Here is a 22,217-nt window from a genome sequence, read left to right as displayed (position 1 = left end):
CTGCGCTCTAGAGCCCGCGAGCCACAACTACTGAAGCCCACGTGCCTAGAGCCCCTGCTCCGCAAGAAGAGAAGCCACCGCAATGAGAAGCCCGCGCACCGCAACAAAGAGTAGCCCCCGCTTGCCGCAACTAGAGAAAGCCCACGCACAGCAATGAAGACCCAACACAGCCAAAAATAAATTAATTTAAAAAAAAATCATAAGTACATTTTAAAATACAGTAGTCTATGTACTACTAGCAAAGTATGAGGGCTCAACAATTACAGTCCCTACACTCCCTGAACAGAAACCGTACACAGAGTGTACAGAATTGCTAAGAAAGACTGCATCAGGACCTTGGGAATAACATCTTTGTCATTTTCAATCACAACTCAAACAAGTTATCAATTAAATTCCAATTCATAAAGCTAAATGACAATTAAGAGGAGACATTTTAGACCTCCATGTTATTGCAACTTGGACCATAATTTCATCATATTCATTTGGTGCTCACAGTACATAGTTCCAAATTTGGTCACACAGTACATCTATCCCTCAGAAGCCTTTGGAAGAGCAAGAATATAAAATCCGCAGTTCAATAATGACAGCTACATTTAACACCCCATTCTCACAACTCAGAAATAATAAGATGATAATACCCATAAATCAGAAAGCTCATACTTGCTGCGTGCTTACTACATGGCAGGCATTATTCTAAAATAAGAACTTGTATTAATTCATTTGATGCTCCAAAGAACCTTACACAACATGTACTATTATTATCTATTTTACAAGGGAGAAACCAAGGCACAAAAAGTTTAAGTAATCTGACCAAGGTTTCACAGTCAGTAAGTGGGGAAAATCAAGGATTTGAACCCAGATGTATGGACTCCAGTCTACATTCTTAACCCCTTCAATGTGGTGGTACTTTAAGCCAAGGTGTCTCCTTGAAAATATTTTAATTTTACAAAAGAGTACTTAGGTTGACAATTTAAGAGATGCAGAAATATACATTCAAGAATTTTAGGGAGAGAGGAGAAGATGGTGGAAGAGTAAGACGCAGAGATCACCTTCTTCCCCAAAGATATTTCCTCCCCAGAAATACATCTACACGTGGAACTGCTCCTATAGAACACCCACTGAACGCTGGCAGAAGACGTCAGACCTCCCAAAAGGCAAGAAACTCCCCACGTACCTGGGTAGGGCAAAAGAAAAAAGAAATAATAGAGACAAAAGAATAGGGATGGGACCTGCACCAGTGGGAGGGAGCCGTGAAGGAGGAAAGGTGTCCACACACTAGGAAGCCCCTTCGCAGGCGGAGACTGCGGGTGGCGGAGGGGGGAAGCTTCGGAGCCACGGAGGAGAGCGCAGCCACAGGGGTGCGGGGGGCAAAGCGGAGAGATTCCGGCACAGAGGATTGGCGCCGAGCAGCACCCACCAGCCCGAGAGGCTTGTCTGCTCACCCGCTGGGGCGGGCGGGGCTGGGAGCTGAGGCTCCAGCTTCGGCCAGATCCCAGGGAGAGGACTGGGGTTGGCGGCGTGAACACAGCCTGAAGGGGCTAGTGCACCACAGCTAGCCGGGAGGGAGTCCGGGAAAAGGTCTGGAGCTGCCGAACAGGCGAGAGATTCTTTCTTGCCTCTTTGTTTCCTGGTGCGCGAGGAGAGGGGATTCAGAGCGTCGCCTAAATGAGCTCCAGAGATGGGCGCGAGCCGCGGCTATCAGCACGGACCCCAGAGACGGGCATGAGACGCTAAGGCTGCTGCTGCCGCCACCAAGAAGCCTGTGTGCGAGCACAGGTCACTCTCCACACCGCCCCTCCCGGGAGCCTGTGCAGCCCGCCACGGCCAGGCTCCCGTGATCCAGGGACAAAATCCCCGGGAGAACGCACTGCGCGCCTCGGGCCGGTGCAACGTCACGCCGCCTCGGCCGCCGCAGGCTCGCCCCGCCTCCTCCGTACCGCTCCCTCCCCCCGCCTGAGTGAGCCAGAGCCCCCGAAGCAGATGCTACTTTAACCCCGTCCTGTCTGAGTGAAGAACAGACGCCCTCAGGCGACCTACATGCAGAGGCGGGACCAGATCCAAAGCTGAACCCCGGGAGCTGTGCGAACAAAGAAGAGAAAGGGAAATCTCTCCCAGCAGCCTCAGGAGCAGTGGATTAAATCTCCACAGTCAACTTGATGTACCTGCATCTGTGGAATACCTGAATAGACAACGAATCATCCCAAATTCAGGAGGTGGACTTTGGGAGCAAGATATATTATTTTTTCCCCTTTTTCTCTTTTTATGAGTGTGTATGTGTATGCTTCTGTATGAGATTTTGTCTGTATAGCTTTGCTTTCACCATTTGTCCTAGGGTTCTGTCCTTCATTTTTTTTTTTTTTACTTAAAAAGTTTTTTTCTTAATAATTATTTTTTATTTTAATAACTTTTATTTTTCTTACTTTATTTTACTTTATTTTATCCTCTTTCTTTCTTCCTTTATATTTTTTCTCCCTTGCACCCAAAGCAATTAGAGAAAGAAGAACAAAAAAACCCCAAAGTTAGCAGAAGGAAAGAAATCATAAAGACCAGATCAGAAATAAATGAAAAATAAATGAAGGAAACGATAGTAAAGATCAATACAACTAAAAGCTGGTTCTTTGAGAAGATAAACAAAATTGATAAACCATTCACCAGACTCATCAAGAAAAAAAGAGAGAAGACTCAAATCAATAGAATTAGAAATGAAAAAGGAGAAGTAACAACTGACACTGCAGAAATACAAACGATCATGAGAGATTACTACAAGCAACTCTATGCCAATAAAATGGACAACCTGGAAGAAATGGACAAATTCTTAGAACTGCACAACCTGCCGAGACTGAACCAGGAAGAAATAGAAAATATGAACAGACCAATCACAAGCACTGAAATTGAAACTGTGATTAAAAATCTTCCAACAACAAAAGCCCAGGATCAGATGGCTTCACAGGCGAATTCTATCAAACATTTAGAGAAGAGCTAACACCTATCCTTCTCAAACTCTTCCAAAATATTGCAGAGGGAGGAACACTCCCAAACTCATTCTACGAGGCCACCATCACCCTGATACCAAAACCAGACAAAGATGTCACAAAGAAAGAAAACTACAGGCCAATATCACTGATGAACATAGATGCAAAAATCCTCAACAAAATACTAGCAAACAGAATCCAACAGCACATTAAAAGGATCATACACCATGATCAAGTGGGGTTTATTCCAGGAATGCAAGGATTCTTCAACATACGCAAATCAATCAACGTGATATATCATATTAACAAATTGAAGGAGAAAAACCATATGATCATCTCAATAGATGCAGAGAAAGCTTTTGACAAAATTCAACACCCATTTATGATAAAAGCCCTGGAGAAAGTAGGCATAGAGGGAACTTTCTTCAACATAATAAAGGCCATATATGACAAACCCACAGCCAACATTGTCCTCAATGGTGAAAAACTGAAACCATTTCCACTAAGATCAGGAACAAGACAAGGTTGCCCACTCTCACCACTATTATTCAACATAGTTTTGGAAGTGTTAGCCACAGCAATCAGAGAAGAAAAAGAAATAAAAGGAATCCAAATCAGAAAAGAAGAAGTAAAGCTGTCACTGTTTGCAGATGACATGATACTCTACACAGAGAATCCTAAAGATGCTATCAGAAAACTACTAGAGCTAATCAATGAATTTGGTAAAGTAGCAGGATACAAAATTAATGCACAGAAATCTCTTGCATTCCTATACACTAATGATGAAAAATATGAAAGTGAAATTAAGAAAACACTCCCATTTACCATTGCAACAAAAAGAATAAAATATCTAGGAATAAACCTACCTAAGGAGACAAAGACCTGTATGCAGAAAATTATAAGACACTGATGAAAGAAATTAAAGATGATACAAATAGATGGAGAGATATACCATGTTCTTGGATTGGAAGAATCAACACTGTGAAAATGACTCTACTACCCAAAGCAATCTACAGATTCAATGCAATCCCTATCAAACTACCACTGGCACTTTTCACAGAACTAGAACAAAAAATTTCACAATTTGTATGGAAACACAAAAGACCCCGAATAGCCAAAGCAATCTTTAGAACGAAAAATGGAGCTGGAGGAATCTGGCTCCCTGACTTCTGACTATACTACAAAGCTACAGTAATCAAGACACTATGGTACTGGCACAAAAAAAGAAACATAGATCAATGGAACAGGATAGAAAGCCCAGAGATAAACCCACGCACATATGGTCACCTTATCTTTGATAAAGGAGGCAAGGATATACAGTAGAGAAAAGATAGCCTCTTCAATAAGTGGTGCTGGAAAACTGGACAGCTACATGTAAAAGAATGAAATTAGAACACTCCCTAATACCATACACAAAAATAAACTCAAAATGGATTAAAGACCTAAAAGTAAGACCAGACACTATAAACTCTTAGAGGAAAACGTAACAGAACACTCTATGACATAAATCACAGCACGATCCTTTTTGACCCACCTCCTAGAGAAATGGAAATAAAAACAAAAATAAACAAATGGGACCTAATGAAAATTAAAAGCTTTTGCATAGCAAAGGAAAACATTAACAAGACGAAAAGACAACCATCAGAATGGGAGAAAAGAATTGCAAATGATGCAACTGACAAAGGATTAATGTCCAAAATTTACAAGCAGCTCATGCAGCTCAATAACAAAAAAACAAACAACCCAATCTAAAAATAGGCAGAAGACCTAAACAGACATTTCTCCAAAGAAGATATACAGATTGCCAACAAACACATGAAAGAATGCTCAACATCATTAATCATTAGAGAAATGCAAATCAAAACTACAATGAGGTATCATCTCACACCGGTCAGAATGGCCATCATCAAAAAATCTAGAAACAATAAATGCTGGAGAGGGTGTGGAGGAAAGGGAACACTCTTGAACTGTTGGTGGGAATGTAAATTGATACAGCCACTATGGAGAACAGTATGGAGGTTCCTTAAAAAACTACAAATAGAACTACCATACGACCCAGCAATCCCACTACTGGGCATATACCCTGAGAAAACCATAATTCAAAAAGAGTCATGTACCAAAATGTTCATTGCAGCTCTATTTACAATAGCCAGGACATGGAAGCAACCTAAGTGTCCATCATCGGATGAATGGATAAAGAAGATGTGGCACATGTATACAATGGAATATTACTCAGCTATAAAAAGAAACAAAATTGAGTTATTTGTAGTGAGGTGGATGGAGTTATAGAGTCTGTCATACAGAGTGAAGTAAGTGAGAAAGAGAAAAACAAATACAGTATGCTAACACATATATATGGAATCTAAGGAAAAAAAAAAAAAGGTCATGAAAAACCTAGTGGCAAGATGGGAATAAAGACGCAGCCCTACTAGAGAATGGACTTGAGGATATGGGGAGGGGGAAGGGTAAGATGTGACAAAGTGAGAGAGTGGCATGGACATATATACACTACCAAACGTAAAACAGCTAGCTAGTGGGAAGCAACCGCATAGCAGAGGGAAATCAGCTCTGTGCTTTGTGATCACCTAGAGGGGTGGGATAGGGAGGGTGGGAGGGAGGGAGATGCAAGAGGGAAGAGATATGGGAACATATGTATAACTGATTCACTTTGTTATAAAGCAGAAACTAACACACCATTGTAAAGCAATTATACTCCAAGAAAGATGTTAAAAAAAAGAATTTTAATGCTTGATCCAATAGATGAACAGGGAAGTCGAAAGCCTTTGAAGTAAAAAATGAACTGAGCAATAGGACTAATGGATTTATGGGGGTTTAGCAATTAAACAGCTCATACAGGACAATAAACATTTAATGCCAACAAGGTTTGGGGTTGGGCAGAAGCCCAATACAAAGGGACAAAACTAAAAGATAACGCGCAAGGAAATGTGGTAGAGCTTTGTTACCAGAAAGGACATGTGCCCTCGGAAGATGGAACAAACCCACAGTATCACAGCTGCAGAAAACGACGGATGTAGTGGACTCAAAGGCTGAGTTATGGGGAAACAGAAGCGTCTCCAACACGCCCGTGCAAGGTGATATACGTAGAAAAGCACGACCTTTGCTGAACTTGTCATGATGCATAAACACAGATCTGGTGGGTGAGATTTGCCTAGTAGAAAAAAAATCAAAGGCGTGTGTGTGCTGTTTTCTGGCTAAAGCAGTTCAAGGATAAATGACAGCATAAGTTGTAGCACAGTACATGTAAGGTTTCTGAATTAAGACATTAAGAACATTTGAAAGGTGGCACATAGAGTGAAATGCTGAATTGTAAAAACAAGAAAAAAATTAATGAAATAGAAATTATATTTCCGGTTGGCATGGTGGCAAGTGGCCAACAGGAGGGAGAACACCGAGGAGCCAGTGTGCCGGGAAGGCCTCTGACCCGCCTCCTCCAACCGTAACTCCTGGCCGCTGGGCACCCTCCATGTGGGAGGTCCCGAGTCCAGTCGCTCCCGTGGGCACACGCTAGCCAAGTGCCTAAAGAAAATGCTGACTTTTTGCAAACACCTACACACTTTTAAGACTAAGGTAACTGTACTGGGGAACCTTTCCTAGTTTCTTCCATTAACAGATACTGAGATGGATAAGGCACACACAAAAAAATCAGCAAAATAGGTAAGTGAAACTCTGGATGGTCTTCTTTGGTGCTAGAATTAAAGACAGCTAACAAAACTAAAATAAGACTTTCAAGATCGAAGTTTAGTGCTAGATCAAAAGTGAACCCCTTTTATAAACTCACTAACTTTCATCATGTACAAACAAGGTTTACTGGAAGTGACAGAAAATACGTTGCTCTTACCCTACACAGTCATCCGCATGGCCAGTGTCATAGAAACGCTGGGCACCAAGCTCTTGAAATCGTTTATCAATTATCTTCCCCCCATTACAGAAGTACGTGTATTCTGAATCACCCAGACCTAAAGAGCCCAAATAGGTTATCAGTATGCAATAAGGTTTAAATTTAACCACATACAGAAGAGAGAAACAAAACGTTTAAAACAATACCACTCCATGCTGTTGTTGATGGAACAAGAAATAATGTATAGCTTCACATTTTCTTATTTTTTCCTTGAGAAATACTAAGTATACAAATAGAAACAAATAAATACTTAGGACCACTATTAACAGAAATCTCACATTTTTGTTTCCATGAATCTGTGTAAAAATATGGCAATCTATAAACAAGGATTAAAAACAGGTAATATCTGTATTTGCAGACTTTTCCAATCTACTGCAGGGCCTGCAAAGTATAACCAATTGTGAGCCAATTACCACCCACTGTCTTTGTAAATAAAGTTTTATTGGAACACGGCCAGGTCCACTGGTTCACACCTTGCTATGGCAGGTTCAAGCGACAACAACAGAGATAAGTAGATGGTATAGAGACCAGTGGCCTGCAAAGCCTAAAATATTTACTATCTTGTCCTTTACCGTTTACTGACTCCTAATCTAGAACATGAAGAGGTTACATCTGAAACACAAACAACCATTTATTTGCTCTGTTTCTGTGTTGGATAAATTAAGAATTGCTTCCATGTTTCCTGGTAAGAAATGGACTAATATTTTCATACTTAGTTGAAAATTTAAAATTAAAAGCTTAAATTTCTTAGTTGTTTAATTGTCTTCCTGGATTTTTCCTACAAGAATGAGGTGAGCAACTGGTGGGTCCATATATGGGCCTAAGACTGACTAAAACGGTTGGATAAGCTTCAGTGTTTCCTTTTAAATAATTTTTTGAGGAATTTTTAAAGCAATACATACATGTTCACTCTTGAAAATAAAGAAACTGGAAAAAAACAAATTAAAAAGATGTGAACACTCTAAAATGCTCTCTTGAATACATTACACGACAGATCTTGGCCAGGGTCACAACCTCAAATCTCTAACCAATTATCTATCATAGCACATTCCATCCTTCCTAGATACCTTCCCCAAAATAGTTCTCAAAGGTGAATACAGATCACAAGCCAGGCAAATGGACCCTGAATTCCCTCTCCAGTGCCCCATCTTGCTGAGCTGTCCCTTCTGATCCTTTAATATTTTAAACCTATACTTCACAGAGCCCTAGGCCAGTGCTTCTTAAGCTGGGATACATATTAGAGTCACCTGGGAGCTTTAAAAATACTGATACCAGGACCCTACCTCAGAACAATTAAGTCAGAATCACTGGAGGGGGGCTCAAAATAATGGAATTGGAAGGAAAACTCCCCCAGCGGATCCCAGTGCATGGCCAGGCTTGACAACCACATCCTAGGGGAATGGGTCTTAGCCTAGGGAAACCATCAGATCCACCTGAGAGCTTTAAAAAAACAACAACAACGACAAAAAAATCACCAGCATGCCAGGTCGCTCCTTCAGGGATTCTGTTCTGGCAGGTTTAGGGTGGGGCCTGGCCACTAACATCGTGAAAATATTTCCTGGTTGAATCTGGTGTGTGCCCGGGGTTAAGGTGCTACTCAGGGGCTCTGCAGAGGAGCTGCAGCGGGGTGAAGACTGGAGAAACAGCACCTTATTTACATTCAAATTTATACATACATAAAGTATTTATACAGAAACCCAAAAAAGACAAAACCCAGGCAATCACACACCATGGCTTTGAAAGATACATTTAGATACCAGAGTTAAATCCAGCAGCAACAGAACAGTAAATGCACAAAATACAGTCCACACCTAGTAATCCATACCACAGGTGAGCCAAGAAGTCACTCGGCAGCGTCTTGTCCTGTATGGCTTTAACAAACTTGCGGGCTGTGTCTGGCGGGTCTCCGTTGCCCGTGGTAGAAACCACCACCACAAGAGGCGCTCTTTCAGTTTTCAGATCATACTATAAAATAAGGGTGTCATGTCAGAGAGCTATTGCTGCATGTGTTTTTGACTTAACACATCAGCAAAGTAATCAGGTTAATTTTCCGTCTTGTTGTCTGGAGCGCATAATGGCAGAGAGGTACACAGAGCATTTTAAAGTTGGCAAAGAAAGTGTTACTCTTCAGAAATCAGGAAACCTGGCTGTCAGGAAGGGCCCGACTCCCTCAGGGTTCCAGAGAGCCGAGAATACGGTCAGTGGTAAACTGAGATCATCAGTGTTTCCGAGCCTTACAAACCAAGTTTCCTTATTCTAATTCTCAACTAAATCGAAGTATTTCCAATAAAGCACTTCCCTATCTCTATTCGTATCGACTCCGTGAGCTCTGCTCCTCAAGGGTATCATCTAACGTGGCACAAAGGAACTCATCACTTTATTTTTCATGCTGATGTAACAGGTAAAGATTTGAGCTAACATTTTACCGGGCTTATAGAACACAACACAACTCTATGCAGTTTAAAGTCACTTTACTTTGAAAAAGACTACCGTGATCTAGGAAGCAGAGAGCTATCAATTTAAACTTGGATCAGGAACAATTGGAGAAATCACTCAGCTGGGAAGAGCAAACAACATGACTACGGTGGCAGCCAAAAAATTCACTACTCACCTAACTTTCAAATAGCTGCTGACCCCACTGGGGTCACTGGTGAGGGGGTCAAACCAGGGCTGGTTATATGATGCTAATGACTTTGTTTGTAGTCACAGATTTGGACTGTACTCCACCCTGTGGCAGCAGCAATGTGAATTCACTTTGAAGGTGCTGTAGAATCACGGACCCTGCGATTGCTGGTGTCCCCCAGGACCCTCCCTGCTGGGTGAATGACTCCATGGGGGCCACCCTAGCCCTGCTGCATCACGGAACTTGATGGTTTCCCTGCTATGCACTGAGTTTATAATTCACCTCTGCTGCTGACAGGCTAGTCTTTACAACTAGAGATGCGGGAAAGACCAGAGGCGGTTGTGAACTTGAGCGAGGGTGCACTGCAGGGGTGGGCTTTCAAGTGCTGAGCCGAATTCGAGGGTTTAGTGGCTGGTACATCACTGTGTGGTATTAGGGAGGAGCCCCTGCTCGTTGCTAGGGCCTGAACTGTATGAAACTATAATCTGAGGGTCTCAATCAAACCAGCTGGTTTGGGCACAGATCTGTTACGATCTCATGTATCCCAAGGTGGGAACTTCTCCAGAGGCTGAACGTGATTAAAAACAAGCAGTCCCAAGTCTTCTGCAGATCCTTCCACCTCCACTTTAAATTCTATTTCACAAAAGAATTCAATGGTTCTTCACCTGGAGGAACTCTGGCATGAATTTCAGGGAAGTTACAAACGGGGCAGCGGGATTCATGAGGTGGAAAGCGCCCATGTTCCTGTTAACACGCAGACCTCATTTGTTCCCAGGCACCCCGTGAGAAAAACAAGGCGAATACTACTATTTCCATCTACAGTTGAGAGTAGTTACTCGTCTTAGTTTTTAAGACTATGTAGTTTAATTCAAAAAACACACACACACACACGTAGAAAAAAACTGGCAGGAATCTTGCAACACAGTTCATAAAATAAATCTCTAAGTGTTAAAAGAAAAAAAGGATCATGGTGGCATTCGGCGTCCCACTTTGTTGTTTAACGTCGCTTCCCAACCAGAATACTTCAAAGTATGAAACACCGAAAAAATCATGACTTACCTTGTGAGACTCACTTATACAATGAAGATCTGCAGAAAATCCATATGCAACTGCTTTTTCACTTATGTCTTCGGCTATGGCCTGTGCCTGTCCTCGCTGCGAAGCATAGAGTAACAAAAACCTTTTCATCACTTCAAAGCATCTGCTGCTACAGCTGTAACAGTTACACTGGAAAACAGAAAAGGGAAAAAGGGATTTCCTTTCTAATGAGGCAGTAATCAACCTGCAGGTATGAATTCTCTTAACTTAAAATAACTTCAACAATATCCACAGATAATACTAAATATGCTTCTAAGTTTGTCTGTTAGCATTAATTCTAAAGGTTGAAGAGAGAGAATTCATTAAACCAAGGAGGATCAAGGTATGAAGCTCGAATTCCGCGGCTCTCAAATCACATTCTGGGGCCAGACTACTGGGGCTTGAATCCAGCCACGATGGATCACTCACAAGAGCAGAACTTTAGGCCAGCTTCTCAACTGACCGGTGGCTCAGCTCCCGCACCTTCAGAGCGGGGACGATGACCGCAGCCACCCGACGAAAACAACGGTTGATGGAAACGGCACCGCGTATTATCAAAGCTAAGGACCCGGAGCCCTTCCCAGGAGCCACGCACGGTCCTAGGAGCTTCAGAGCATGAGCCCCTCAGCCCCATAACGACCTCGTGGAGCCGCTACTGCACCCCGCATTTCTCGGGGGCGGCTCGCCGGCACCCGCAGGGCAAGGTCCGGCGGACAAACAGCGGAGCAGGAGCCCGCGTCCGGCCGGGTCCGCGCTCCCAACATTCCTGACTCTCCGGCGCCCCGTCCGGACACCCTCGCCTGACCCTGCGCCCGAATGTGCCCTTTGACCCCGTCTAGAAAAGTGTTCCGAACAAGACGCCGACGGAGGAAGGGCCCACAGGGACCTGCGGGACCGGCTCCGCTGTGCAAACGCCGCGCCGCCGCCGGGGACCCGCTCCCAGAGGCAGCGGGGAGGCCTCAAGGCCGAGTCCCCGGTGCAGCCCACCCTCCGCGCGCGACGCCCGCAGCCCCGAGGGGCCGGGGTCCTGACCCACGCGCGCGCGCCCAGCCCGGCCGGGGGAGGGACGCGGGGGCGCGGAGGCCGGTGCCCTTGCCGACCCCGAGCCGCACCCCCCTCGGGCCCGTGCTGGGCGGGCGCCCAGATCTGGAAGCTGCGGCCGCCTCGCCCTCACCTGCGGGCGTCCGCCTGGGACGCTGGGGGAAGCGCAGGTACCGCGACCCCTGCTCCCGCGCCTGCGCACACAGTCGGCGCCCGAGACCAATAAGAAGCTCGGGAAAGGAGCTGGGCCAATCACGGCGCGCCGGGCGTGGGGCGGCTCCCCTCCAGGCGCAGGCGCCGAAGCGCTGGGCCCCGGCGCGGCGCGCGCGTACGGAGGCCCACGCGGCTGGGGTACCTTCAGGGTTTGCTGGGTCACCCGGCGCGCTGAGTCCGGTAGGTGTCCACTCGGTTGTTCCGGCCCGGCGTGCGTGGCCCGCGGCTTCGCTAAGGCGCCCGCGCTCCCTGGCTCGCCCCGCTCTTCGGGCGCCGCTCCCGCCCTTCCAGGGCGCCGGTTTGGGGGTGCGCCCGGCCCGTGGGGTCCTTTCCCTCCAGGGAGGACGCGGTCCCCGGGGCCCCCCATCCTCCCCGTCCCGCGCACTCGTGTTCCCAGGTTTCACAGCGGGGGTGTTCAGGTGTGGGCGCGCCGCCCACCTTACTCCGTCGTTGACCAGCGTTTTACTGTTTTTATTCTACGGGCATTGTATTTTTCCCATCTGCCAAGCTAGACCTTCTTGTTCCTCGGTCCTGGAACAAGATCCTAACTCTGAGGGGAAACCAGCATCTCAAGGCCCTTTAAGCGCTTTTTTCACCCTTGCTTTGACCCATCCGAATTAATGGCCACTTTACCCGTTGCCTTTTGGGGGGAAGTTGAACCAAACGCAATTCCTTCCATCAACCAACACATAGGAGGCGTACTTAGGATCCAGACTACCTGAGTTGAAGCCTAGCTCTGCCCCTTAATAGCTGTGTAAACTGGACCACGTGACATCTTTGTACTTCAGTTTCCTCGTTTCTAAAATGACATCGAAGTAGTTAATTCGTTGTGTTGTTGGGAGAATTAAGTACAGCATTGCTTGGCAAATGAGAGCGATTATTACGAGATCCAGCCGCTGTTCTAAGCTCTAGGGTGCAGAGACGCTGCTCTTCTGGTACTTCTGTTTGGGTGGGCAATGTTTAGGGGGAATCATTCCTTTTGGGGTACTCATCCTTAGTTCCATAAGCATTGATGTTGAATAAACTGTGTTCTAATATATTTGACCGTGTTCTTTTATTCTTTTAACGTAGTTATAAATCAAGAGGAGTTGAGAGTCTGGTGGCATGGCTTTAATTACCTTGCGGAGGAACCTTTGTCATTTATCGGATTTTCGGATACATGGAGCTCTGGCTGGTCTGAAAACTCACCGTGTAAATTGTGTTCACAAGACAGTCAAGGAGCATCTGTGTCCATGGTTCTGGTCACTGCAACTTGAGCCTGTTAGGGTCAGGTTCCATCATGCCCATTCTAAAAAGTTCCATTCAGAAAACGGAAATGACCTTCATCCAGTTGGTGAGCCAGTGTCCTCTCAAGTACACGCTTGGGACAGGTCTGAACACAGTGTTAAAAATGTGGATGAACAGATATTTTACAGGAGACTAAACAGCTTCACTTCATCGGAAGAAGTCTTACATTTTATAAGCACGCTGCAGACTTTGCCTGATACTATGGCAGCAGGAGCCTTACATCGGATTTGTGAAATGGAAAAAAAAGGTGATGATCAAAGGTTGCCGAAAGAAATACTGGAGAATAGTGCCTTTCAAGCTTTGTGTAATCAGTTTGCACAGGACCCCTCAAATCTGTCAAACACGGGTTTGGTGACTGCTTTGCAAGCCCTGACCCTGTTGTATGTGGATCCCCAAAGTCGCTTGCTGCTGAAGCTCCTGGCAGAGTGCCAGCATCGTCTCGAAAGGGGTAGCCTGGACATTCACAGTCTTTGTATCCTGGGGGAAAGTCTGATTAAACTGCAAGGTCCGGGTTGTTCGACACTAGACCTGATTATATATCAACTGCAAGGTGGAAATTTGGAAGAATTTACCCCCGAGGATATTGTGACCCTTTACAGAATACTGCAGGCATGTCCTGAAAAAGCTGACCAACACCAGACGTTTTTAAATAAGATGAATAACTTTTCTCTGTCAGTAGTTTCCAGCCTGAGTCCTAAGTTGCTGAGCCAAATGCTCACTGCCCTGGTGGTCCTTGATCAAACTCAGGCACTTCCGCTGGTTATAAAATTGGGTAAATATGTTGTGAGGCATATCCCTCATTTCACTAGTGAAGAGCTCAGAGAAGTCTTAGAGGCATTCATCTACTTTGGGCACAATGACAGATTTTTTACAAAAGCCCTGGAGCAACATGTCGCTTCACTCTGTCTCACTCTGGATCCCGAGGTTGTCAGCAAAGTCATGGAGTATTGCAGTAGAAAGCTGATTTTTTCAAAACCCATCCTCGATGCAGTGGCAGAAACTTTTGTTTGTCAGTCAGAAAAATTTTCACCTAATCAAACTGCTGAGTTAATTGAACCATTTGGAAAACTCAATTATTTGCCACCAAATGCCTCTGCTTTATTTAGGAAGCTAGAAAACATACTGTTAACTCGTTTCAATTATTTTCCACCCAAAACACTATTGAAACTTCTCCATTCATGTTCACTTATTGAATGCCATCCCGTCAACTTTATGGCCAGAATATTCAGCCCGTATTTTCTTCAGCAGCTGCAAGGTGAGTTGGTTATTACTTCTGAGAGTAGAAAACTTAGCATTTGAACTTGCGATGTTTTCAAGGCACATATGTACCTTTTTTATTGAGCAGTGCTTTGCCTTTATTTTTTCTTCCATAACGATCTAACGAAGAAATCTGAAGCTGCAGATGCTAATGTAAACACAGAATTAAAGAATGCTAGAACATTGCATGGAGAGAGAAAACAGTTTCGGGTAAACAGACTCTGCTGCCCCAGCTGAGAAACTGAGTCTTCTTGCAGGGATCTGGTGACGCCTGTGGCAGTGTCACAATTACATGTTAGCATCTTTGATGAGAACAACTGTATCACTCCTTCTTTTTGAGAAGATGTTCATCTTAATTCAAAGCCACCCAAATATGCCAGAATCTAGATCTCCGTAGGTAAAGGAAATTCCCACAAATTCTACTAACATACATTTGTCATGTTTAATTGTATTCTCTAGTTAGGAGCATGCGTTCTTGGAAGCCAAAATGAGATTTCATTGAGATGGGAGGCAAGAAGGTATAATTAATTCTAACAAGTTCTTTTCCTAGTGTCATTTAAAAGTACCTTACTGGCGTGAATTCATTAGTGTGCATTCTGGACATTCTTTTCTCTTATTACACGCACCAAAGTTCAAACCCATCTGTGACTGGGATGCTTTGTATTTCAGGTGAAGAGCCCTATTTGGACAGACTGAGCCTAGCACAACTGACCCAACTTTTCTTAACCGCGATTCTAGAATGCCCGTTCTATAAGGTAAAAGCATGAGCTGCCTTGCTTTATTTCCCTACAGGGATGGTATTCTTTTGCCTCCTTCTTCCTCTCCAACACTTCCCCCGCTCCCGAATCTTTTAAGTTCCTTCTCTTTTGAGCTTTCTCAGTAACCTCATTAGAAAGCAGAATTTTCGTTCACTTGGAGTAGTTGCCACCAGATAGCCTTTTCTCTAATAAATGGACCCTATTCCTGTGTTCTTGTCCTTGAAAGAGCCACTTCCTACGGTGTACGATTCTTAGAAGGTTTTATTAAGTGTGGCGGGCTTATGAGTCTTAGTGCTCCTAGACTTACTCTAGGGATTTTAAAGGGTTTTAGCATTCCCCATGGCTGTTGGATACAGAAGTGTGAATTTATGCACTGAACAAATCCTGAACCATTCCTGAGTATGTTCTTAAACCAAGCAGAAGTTTCACTCTTACGTGATAGAATTCATTTTACATGGAGTTCAAGCTTTGTATAAAGCTTTCTAAGGATTCATTCTCCTAACTTAATCAGGCATGTTGTTTAGGATCAGAAATGGTACCTCCGGACTTGCTCATTCCTGCCTGTTCTCCATACTTGACTGAACCATGTTTATGAGTAGCTCATAAACACCATCTAGTTTCTCTCTTTTCATGAAATGGGACTATTCAAACTACAATTTGCTTTTATTCCCAGTATATCGTGGACATTCCTCAGGGGTAATAGATAAAGATCAAATAGATACTTTTAAAGAATGGTCTGATATTTCACGGTATTTATTCTACTGTCCCACCATTGATGGATTTTCAGGCTTTTTCCAACGTTTGTCTTGATCAGCCATGCTGTCATAAACATACTTACATATCCTTTCATACTGGAACCTTTTTGTTGTTTTAATCTAAAGACTAGATTCCTGAATGTGGGATTACTGGATTAATTTTCAATAGAGACTGACTGACAGATTTTTTTTTCCCGTATAGTTGTAGATGTCATATTTCACCAGCAGTGAATGAAGGTGACCACGTCTCCCCATTTCTGCTGCAGTGTGTTCTTAGTCCCTTTAATTTTGTCATTCGACTCAGTGAAATGTCATGTCACATGCTTCAGTTGCACTTTAACGAGCGATAATGAAGTTGAGCATATTTTCAAATGTTTACTGGTCATTTACATTTGCTATCAATTGCCTTGTTACACCTTAATTCCTATTTCTATAGGGTTGTTTGTCTTTCTCTTTTGTATTTGTTTTTTGTCCTAGAACACATTGTAAAACGTATTAACTGTTATGTACGTTGTACGTATTTCTTCCTGGTTTGTGGTTTTAAATTGCTTTAGTTTTAATTTAATATTGTTTATGATGCCTTTTTGCTATACAGAAATTGTTAAGTTTTCTGTAGTCAAATTATTCATTTTTTATGGCTGCTGGGTTTCCTATATTGTTTAGGAATATTTTATGACTCCTAAGGTAATATAAATATTTTACTAAATTTAAAAAATATTATTTTCCATACTATGTTTAGATCTTTAATCTACTTGAAATAGATTATAGTCTGTAATGTGTGGCAGACTCTAACTTAGTTCTTTTCCAGATGGATAACCAACTGCTAGCACCATTATTACATAGCTGTCCTTTTCTTTCTAAATTGAAATGTCAGCTTTATCACAATTCCCACTATTAAAAACTTCAGCTGGGTTTCCTCAAGGCCCTTAAAGCAATTCTGAGAGTTCCAAAGATGTTTCTTGAGCTTGCTTGCTTGCTTGCTTGCTTTCTTTCTTTCTTTCTTTCTTTCTTTCTTTCTTTCTTTCTTTCTTTCAGTGACCATTGGCTACATTTAAAACACATTTAAAAGATATTTTGGACTATTGGGCTTGAACTATAACAAGAATATTTGGCATTGTCATTTTGAGAAAGGTATTTGTCATAAGTCCTGGAGAAGCATCTTGCCTATAAAGTAATATTGGATCAGACTTTTATACTCAGGCAACCTTCATTTTATTCTCTGATTTTGTATCTTATTTTTCTTTCTCGTGTTTGCACATACATTTTTAGGGTCCAAAACTTCTTCCTAAATATCAAGTGAAATCATTTCTTACTCCGTGCTCTTACCTGGAGACCCCCATGGATTTTCAGCTTTATAAATCTGTGATGATTGGACTGATTGACCTTTTAGGAGCAAGATTGTATTTTGCTTCAAAAGTGTTAACACCCTATTGTTACACGATAGGTAAGTAGTAGGGAGTTTTGTTGTTGTTAACTAAACCTCAGCGTGCTGTCCTCTGATGGAACACGTGGGGCTTAGTAGCCACCAAAGGTCTGGAAACAAAATGAAGTTGGCCCTTCCCTGAAGGCAAATTGGAACAGGGGTGGGCGGTAGGGCTGAAGAGTCAGGACTCCACGTTAGCCACATAGTAGCCGAACGCCTTTGGGCATCCTTGCGGGGCATGCATTTGCTTGTCCTCATCTGCAAGATGAGAGTAAGAGGAGTAGTGACCTCAAAGACTTGTTTAAGGACAAAATGAGGTGACTCAGACTAATACCTGGGAGACAGTAAGTGCTCAGTAATTGTTAGCTGCTCTCATCCTCTTGGCCAGTACTGTGCAATGTAATAGCCACACATACCAGTAGCTACTTAAATTTAAATTAATTCCAATTTTGAAAATTCCCATATCAGGTCACCAGTCGCACTAGCCGCACTCGAAGTGCTCAGTAGCAGGTCTAAGCATTTGCATCACCGCAGACGGCGCTGACCACAAAGTCCTTCTCCTTTCAGATCGATGAGTAAAGGACAGTGAGCTCAGGGAGGACAGTGCTTCTAGGCTTCAGGTGGTCCCATCTCGCTCCCCTCCTTTATGGGCTCCTTTGGCAAGGAGGGAAGGGGGAGGCTGCCGGTGCCCGGGGCCCGCGTGTTGGGCTGCCGGCTGCTTCACCTTCCCTGGGCACTGGAGCCCCAGGGATGCAAGGTGCCAGTTGCGCAGGTGTCTGACTTTACTCAAAGGATTTTCTTCACTATTCCCACCAGTTGTTATAAGGAGAGTAAAAGTGTGTGTGAGTCACATCGTGCCCCAGATACCTTGAGGGCCCCCTCCTTGTTTTAGTGCAGTGGAGGCCCTCTTAGTCTAAAGCTGACTTGGTTGGGCAAAGCTCTGATGAAGTTAAAATTCTCACCATTGTCTGGTGTGGTCATTACTTTGCAGCCTTTTGCCCAGTTGATAAACGCAGTGTGGACGAGATCCAAACAACAAGGAGAAAAGGAAGCTAGTGTTTGTGAGGGTATCACACGAAGGATTTTCCCTTTCTTCTCTTACCAGATGTTGAAATTAAATTAGATGAAGACGGATTTGTATTACCATTTACCGTTGATGAAGATATACATAAAAGGTAAAGAAAACTGTTGTGGTTTATATGTTATAAGACTTATTGAGGGTAATACACAGGGATTGTTTTCTTAAGAAAGCGAAAAAAGTAGACATGGTTCTGAAAATTAAAACACTATGGCATACCAGTTTTGGAAATTCCGTGTAATATCTTGTGAACCTTAATTTAATTAAGTTGAGTGCTTTTTCAACAGATTAATGGATAACAGTCATGATTCATTTGAAAATAATATTGGCACGAAGGAATAGCCAAATCCCAAATAAACTCTGGCAGCTAAAACCATATAAATACTTCGGATTGTTTTAAAAATTAAGTTTCCCTCTCCTCTTTGGTTTTTTAGGGTAGCACTGTGCATTGATGGTCCAAAAAGATTTTGTTTGAATAGCAAACACTTACTGGGAAAGGAAGCTACTAAACAAAGACATCTGTACTTACTTGGTTATCAAGTTGTTCAGGTATGGTTTTGCCTTTTTTTTTTTTTTTTTTTCCCCTAAAAGCCGTTTCTAGTTCAGATTTGCTTTTTCCAGGGTACTAAGTAGTATGCCAGCCAAGTGGACCAAGACTCTTAAGTCTGGTTTAAATGCCAGCTTTGTTCATTAGGCTTAAGTCTCTTGATTTGTAATTTGAAATCACAATTTTCAAATTTTCTCTTTTCCAAAAGTGAGACATCCCTAAATTCTGTATAAGCTGTGCTTTACTTTGCTTTTAGAATTACTAAATTATTGGAATATCTGTTTTGTGTTAATTTCCCTTTGATTTAATGACTAGAATGGACAAGATGACCCATTAAAAGCAGGATCTTCATCAGTTTTTAGTGTTTAAGACTCTTATTTGTATTTACATCGTAGATCACTTAGCAAGGTCTTAGGTGATGAGTCGCGATGCACGTCCATGGAGCTTTCCATTCTCTAAGCTGTCTACCAATCTGCTCTCTGCTTTCCTGTCTGGTTACTTTGTTCCTTTCCGTCTTGTACACACCCAGATTAATTTTCCTAAAGTGAATCGTGCCAGTGTGTGCCTAGAAACCTTCATTGTTTCTTTACTGCTTATGGGATAAAGACTACGTCTACATCTCAACATTCTAGACCCTTCGAGGTCTGCCCGCAGCCAGGCCCTGTGCTCCCAGCTCAGTGGTCTCTTCTGTCTGGCCTTTCTCCCTTGCCCATGCGAGTCAGGTGGTCCCCACCTCTCTGAGTGTCTAAATTCGGGCTGTTCATCAACTCCCAGCTCAGGTTGACCTTTCACCCTAATCTAAAGTGTCAACTCCCTCTCAGCACTAGAGCACCAATTTGTTTTGCATGTTCTGCTTAGTATTACTGCCTACTTTTTGTATATTTTAAGTTAGCACCTAACTTGTAAGTTCCTTGAGGGCAGGGATCACGTCTGATTCTTATTTAGACATTCCACCTATTGTTGAGCCTCTGCTACCTGGCAGCGCCGTTACAGGCACCGCTGGGATCTCTGCCTGCTGGGAGCCTACACGCTGCTGTGGGGAGGGTGTGATAGGCGGACAGGGTAACCAAACCGAAGGTAATTTCAGATTATGAAGCATGAGGATGGATTTATTTTCCTCTCTTTACAGATCCCCTATTACGAGATTGAGATGCTGAAATCAAGACTTGAATTAGTGGAATATTTACAAAGAAAACTATTTTCTCAAAACTCTGGTGGTCACTGGTAACAAGAATGAATACTGACTTCAGAACTCAAATAGTGAAAGAACTTGCAGATTAGCCGTTTATTTATGGACTGTGGTGATCTGAAAGGGGTCTGTAGTTTCCTTATACCGTGTATACACTTATCAGTAGCAAATTTAAAATTAATTTTAACCTTCATTTAATACTGGTATCGGATACTTTTATACATCAGACAGAATCGATCAAGTACAATAAAGGAGTGTAATGAGTAAGTGTCATAATTTTAAGTCTTGCGTTTTGTGACAGTTATCTGCTAACTGAAAATATATTCTTGAGAGACCTTTGTTTCCTCTTCTAACAAATGTAAGGAAGAAATTTTATCTCCCGGTTTTTTCTTTTGTATTTTGTTAGAGGAAGTAATATATGGTAAGGAAAAGGAGCAATGAAAAATAGACTAGTACTTTGGATGTAAACATATATAATTGTAGACTTATGCAGAAATAACCCTTTAGTTAATAATGTTTTGTATTGGTATAGGAGCTTTATATATATATATATATACACACACACACACATATAATAATTTTTTAAATAAAGGAATAAAGATGTAAAAAAAGCAACTTAAGTAGGGTTTTAGGGGGGTGTTTGGAAGGAGAAACTTCTAAATTTTAAATTTAGCATGGATTAAAATTCTTTAGTTCATTGCAGATGCTTCATTGTCCCATTACGGTCAAGTTACAGTTTCGGGGTAAAAGGGTTCTGCACCCAACTACAGTGTAAGCGTTGGCCAAGGGGGCGGGGTGTGGGTGTCCCACACAGCACTCAGCAGTGCCCCAACACCAGCTGGGGGCCCGCAATTCAACTCCATTCTGACACCGTCTACCTGGAGGCAGCACCAGCTCCCACAGGTTGAGGGCTCAGTCCCACGAGACTGCCCGCTTCCCACCACCCCCCTTTCACATGCCAGTCACAAGTCCAGGTTGTCACATGACCTGTGCTTCTGACCAACGGGCTATAGATTGGAGGGTCCAATGACCCCTTCCTTGGGCTCCGTTAATTTGTTAGAGCAGCTCATGGAACTCAGAGAAACGTTTTACTTACCAGATTACTAGTTTATTACAAAAGGATATAACTCAGGAAAGCCAGATGAAAGACATTCTTAGGGGCAGGTATGGGGAAGGGTGTGGGGTTTCCTTGCCCTCTCCAGGCAGCACTTTCCCCTAAGCTCCACCTGTTCACCAACCTGGAAGCTCTGAATCTGGTCCTTTTGGGTTTTTATGGAGACTTGATGACATAGACTTAAATAGCCACACAAAGAGGTAAGAGCAGTCTGTTATAAATGCTATGAAAAAAACAGTATAGCCTAAAACCTTCCTCCTCCGCCTTTTCCATTTATCTAAATCCTTCTCCATCGGGACCTTTGTTCCTGGTTGCCCTAATTGGAATGAGATGCTCCTTCTGCACTTTTAGTTACATCCTCTCCCGAGCCTTTGTCTCATTTGGCTCTCCCTTACCCTCTTCATTCATTCGTGCATTAAACATTTATTAAAGAGCTGTGATCATGCTGGGCACCCACTGACTGTTAGAGCTGCAGAGGGAAGCAGAAAAGAGCTCCTGCCTGGAGGGGCTGTGGGTGATTATAGTGATGAGCCAGCTGGCAGTCCTGATGCCTGAGCAGGACCCTGGAAGGCAGAAGACGGCAGGCCTGCCTGGGTGCGGGACGAGGCTTCTTGGAGTGATCTGTGAGCTGAATTCAAAGGAAGGGAGGCAGGTCTCTGGTGGGAGCGCATTTCAGGCATCGCCATGGCCAGAGCACCCAGCACAAAGCAGACGGTCGCCATGGAGAGTGAGGCCAGAACTGACGCTGGCACTGTTTGTTTTAAAGCAAATTTTAATCCTGAAAATGTGCATGGATACGCTATGAAAATAGTTTAGGCTAATAAACAGATACAAGACTGCTGATTTCACCAACCGGAGTAAATTTGGCAAGCTCCGTAAGATTATAAAGCCATATGTCCTTATAAACTGAATCCTCAGGCCACTAATATTTTAATGTCTACCTATGTAATATGATGTGAATTTT

The 22,217-nt window shown here is 43.2% G+C and overlaps 2 protein-coding genes across 4 annotated transcripts in view; one reads left to right on the top strand and one right to left on the bottom strand.

Moving 5' to 3' along the window:
* Positions 1-11,835, bottom strand: part of MTRR (5-methyltetrahydrofolate-homocysteine methyltransferase reductase) — a 36,841-nt gene extending 25,006 nt beyond the window's left edge. The window contains exons 1-4 of one of the 2 annotated variants that reach the window (XM_007191633.2): positions 11,766-11,835; positions 10,574-10,741; positions 8,703-8,856; positions 6,832-6,949 (exon numbers count right to left, since the gene is read on the bottom strand). In XM_007191633.2, coding sequence (XP_007191695.1) covers positions 6,832-6,949; positions 8,703-8,856; positions 10,574-10,702 — 401 coding nt within the window. In that variant the 5' untranslated portion in view covers positions 10,703-10,741; positions 11,766-11,835. The remainder of the gene's footprint in view (positions 1-6,831; positions 6,950-8,702; positions 8,857-10,573; positions 10,742-11,765) is intronic. The other variant, XM_007191635.2, reaches the window with a different exon arrangement.
* A 90-nt stretch (positions 11,836-11,925) lies between these two features.
* Positions 11,926-20,676, top strand: FASTKD3 (FAST kinase domains 3). 2 transcript variants are annotated; one of them, XM_007191636.2, is made up of 7 exons: positions 11,926-12,025; positions 12,917-14,387; positions 15,059-15,144; positions 17,172-17,346; positions 18,431-18,500; positions 18,838-18,952; positions 20,080-20,676. In XM_007191636.2, the coding sequence occupies exons 2-7, from the start codon at positions 12,950-12,952 to the stop codon at positions 20,176-20,178; spliced, it is 1,983 nt and encodes a 660-aa protein (XP_007191698.2). In that variant the 5' UTR covers positions 11,926-12,025; positions 12,917-12,949; the 3' UTR covers positions 20,179-20,676. The 2 variants fall into 2 exon arrangements, 1 of the variants encoding a protein (XP_007191698.2); XR_003624268.2 differs by lacking the exon at positions 20,080-20,676 and having other exon boundaries at positions 18,317-18,500; positions 18,838-18,917.
* Positions 20,677-22,217: the final 1,541 nt, after the last annotated feature.

Source organism: Balaenoptera acutorostrata, chromosome 2 (assembly GCF_949987535.1).
Source record: "Balaenoptera acutorostrata chromosome 2, mBalAcu1.1, whole genome shotgun sequence".
In the NCBI taxonomy this organism is placed as follows: Eukaryota; Metazoa; Chordata; class Mammalia; order Artiodactyla; family Balaenopteridae; genus Balaenoptera; species Balaenoptera acutorostrata.
Note: the sequence above shows the minus strand (reverse complement) of the source record. Positions and strands in the feature narration are given on the sequence as shown.

Excerpts from the sequence above, each read along its gene's own strand:
- FASTKD3 (XM_007191636.2), top strand. The coding sequence starts at position 12,950 with ATGGCTTTAATTACCTTGCGGAGGAACCTTTGTCATTTATCGGATTTT. Across the intron at positions 14,388-15,058 it reads TTTTCTTCAGCAGCTGCAAG|GTGAAGAGCCCTATTTGGAC; the intron begins GTGAGTTGGTTA and ends TTTGTATTTCAG. Across the intron at positions 15,145-17,171 it reads TAGAATGCCCGTTCTATAAG|GGTCCAAAACTTCTTCCTAA; the intron begins GTAAAAGCATGA and ends ATACATTTTTAG.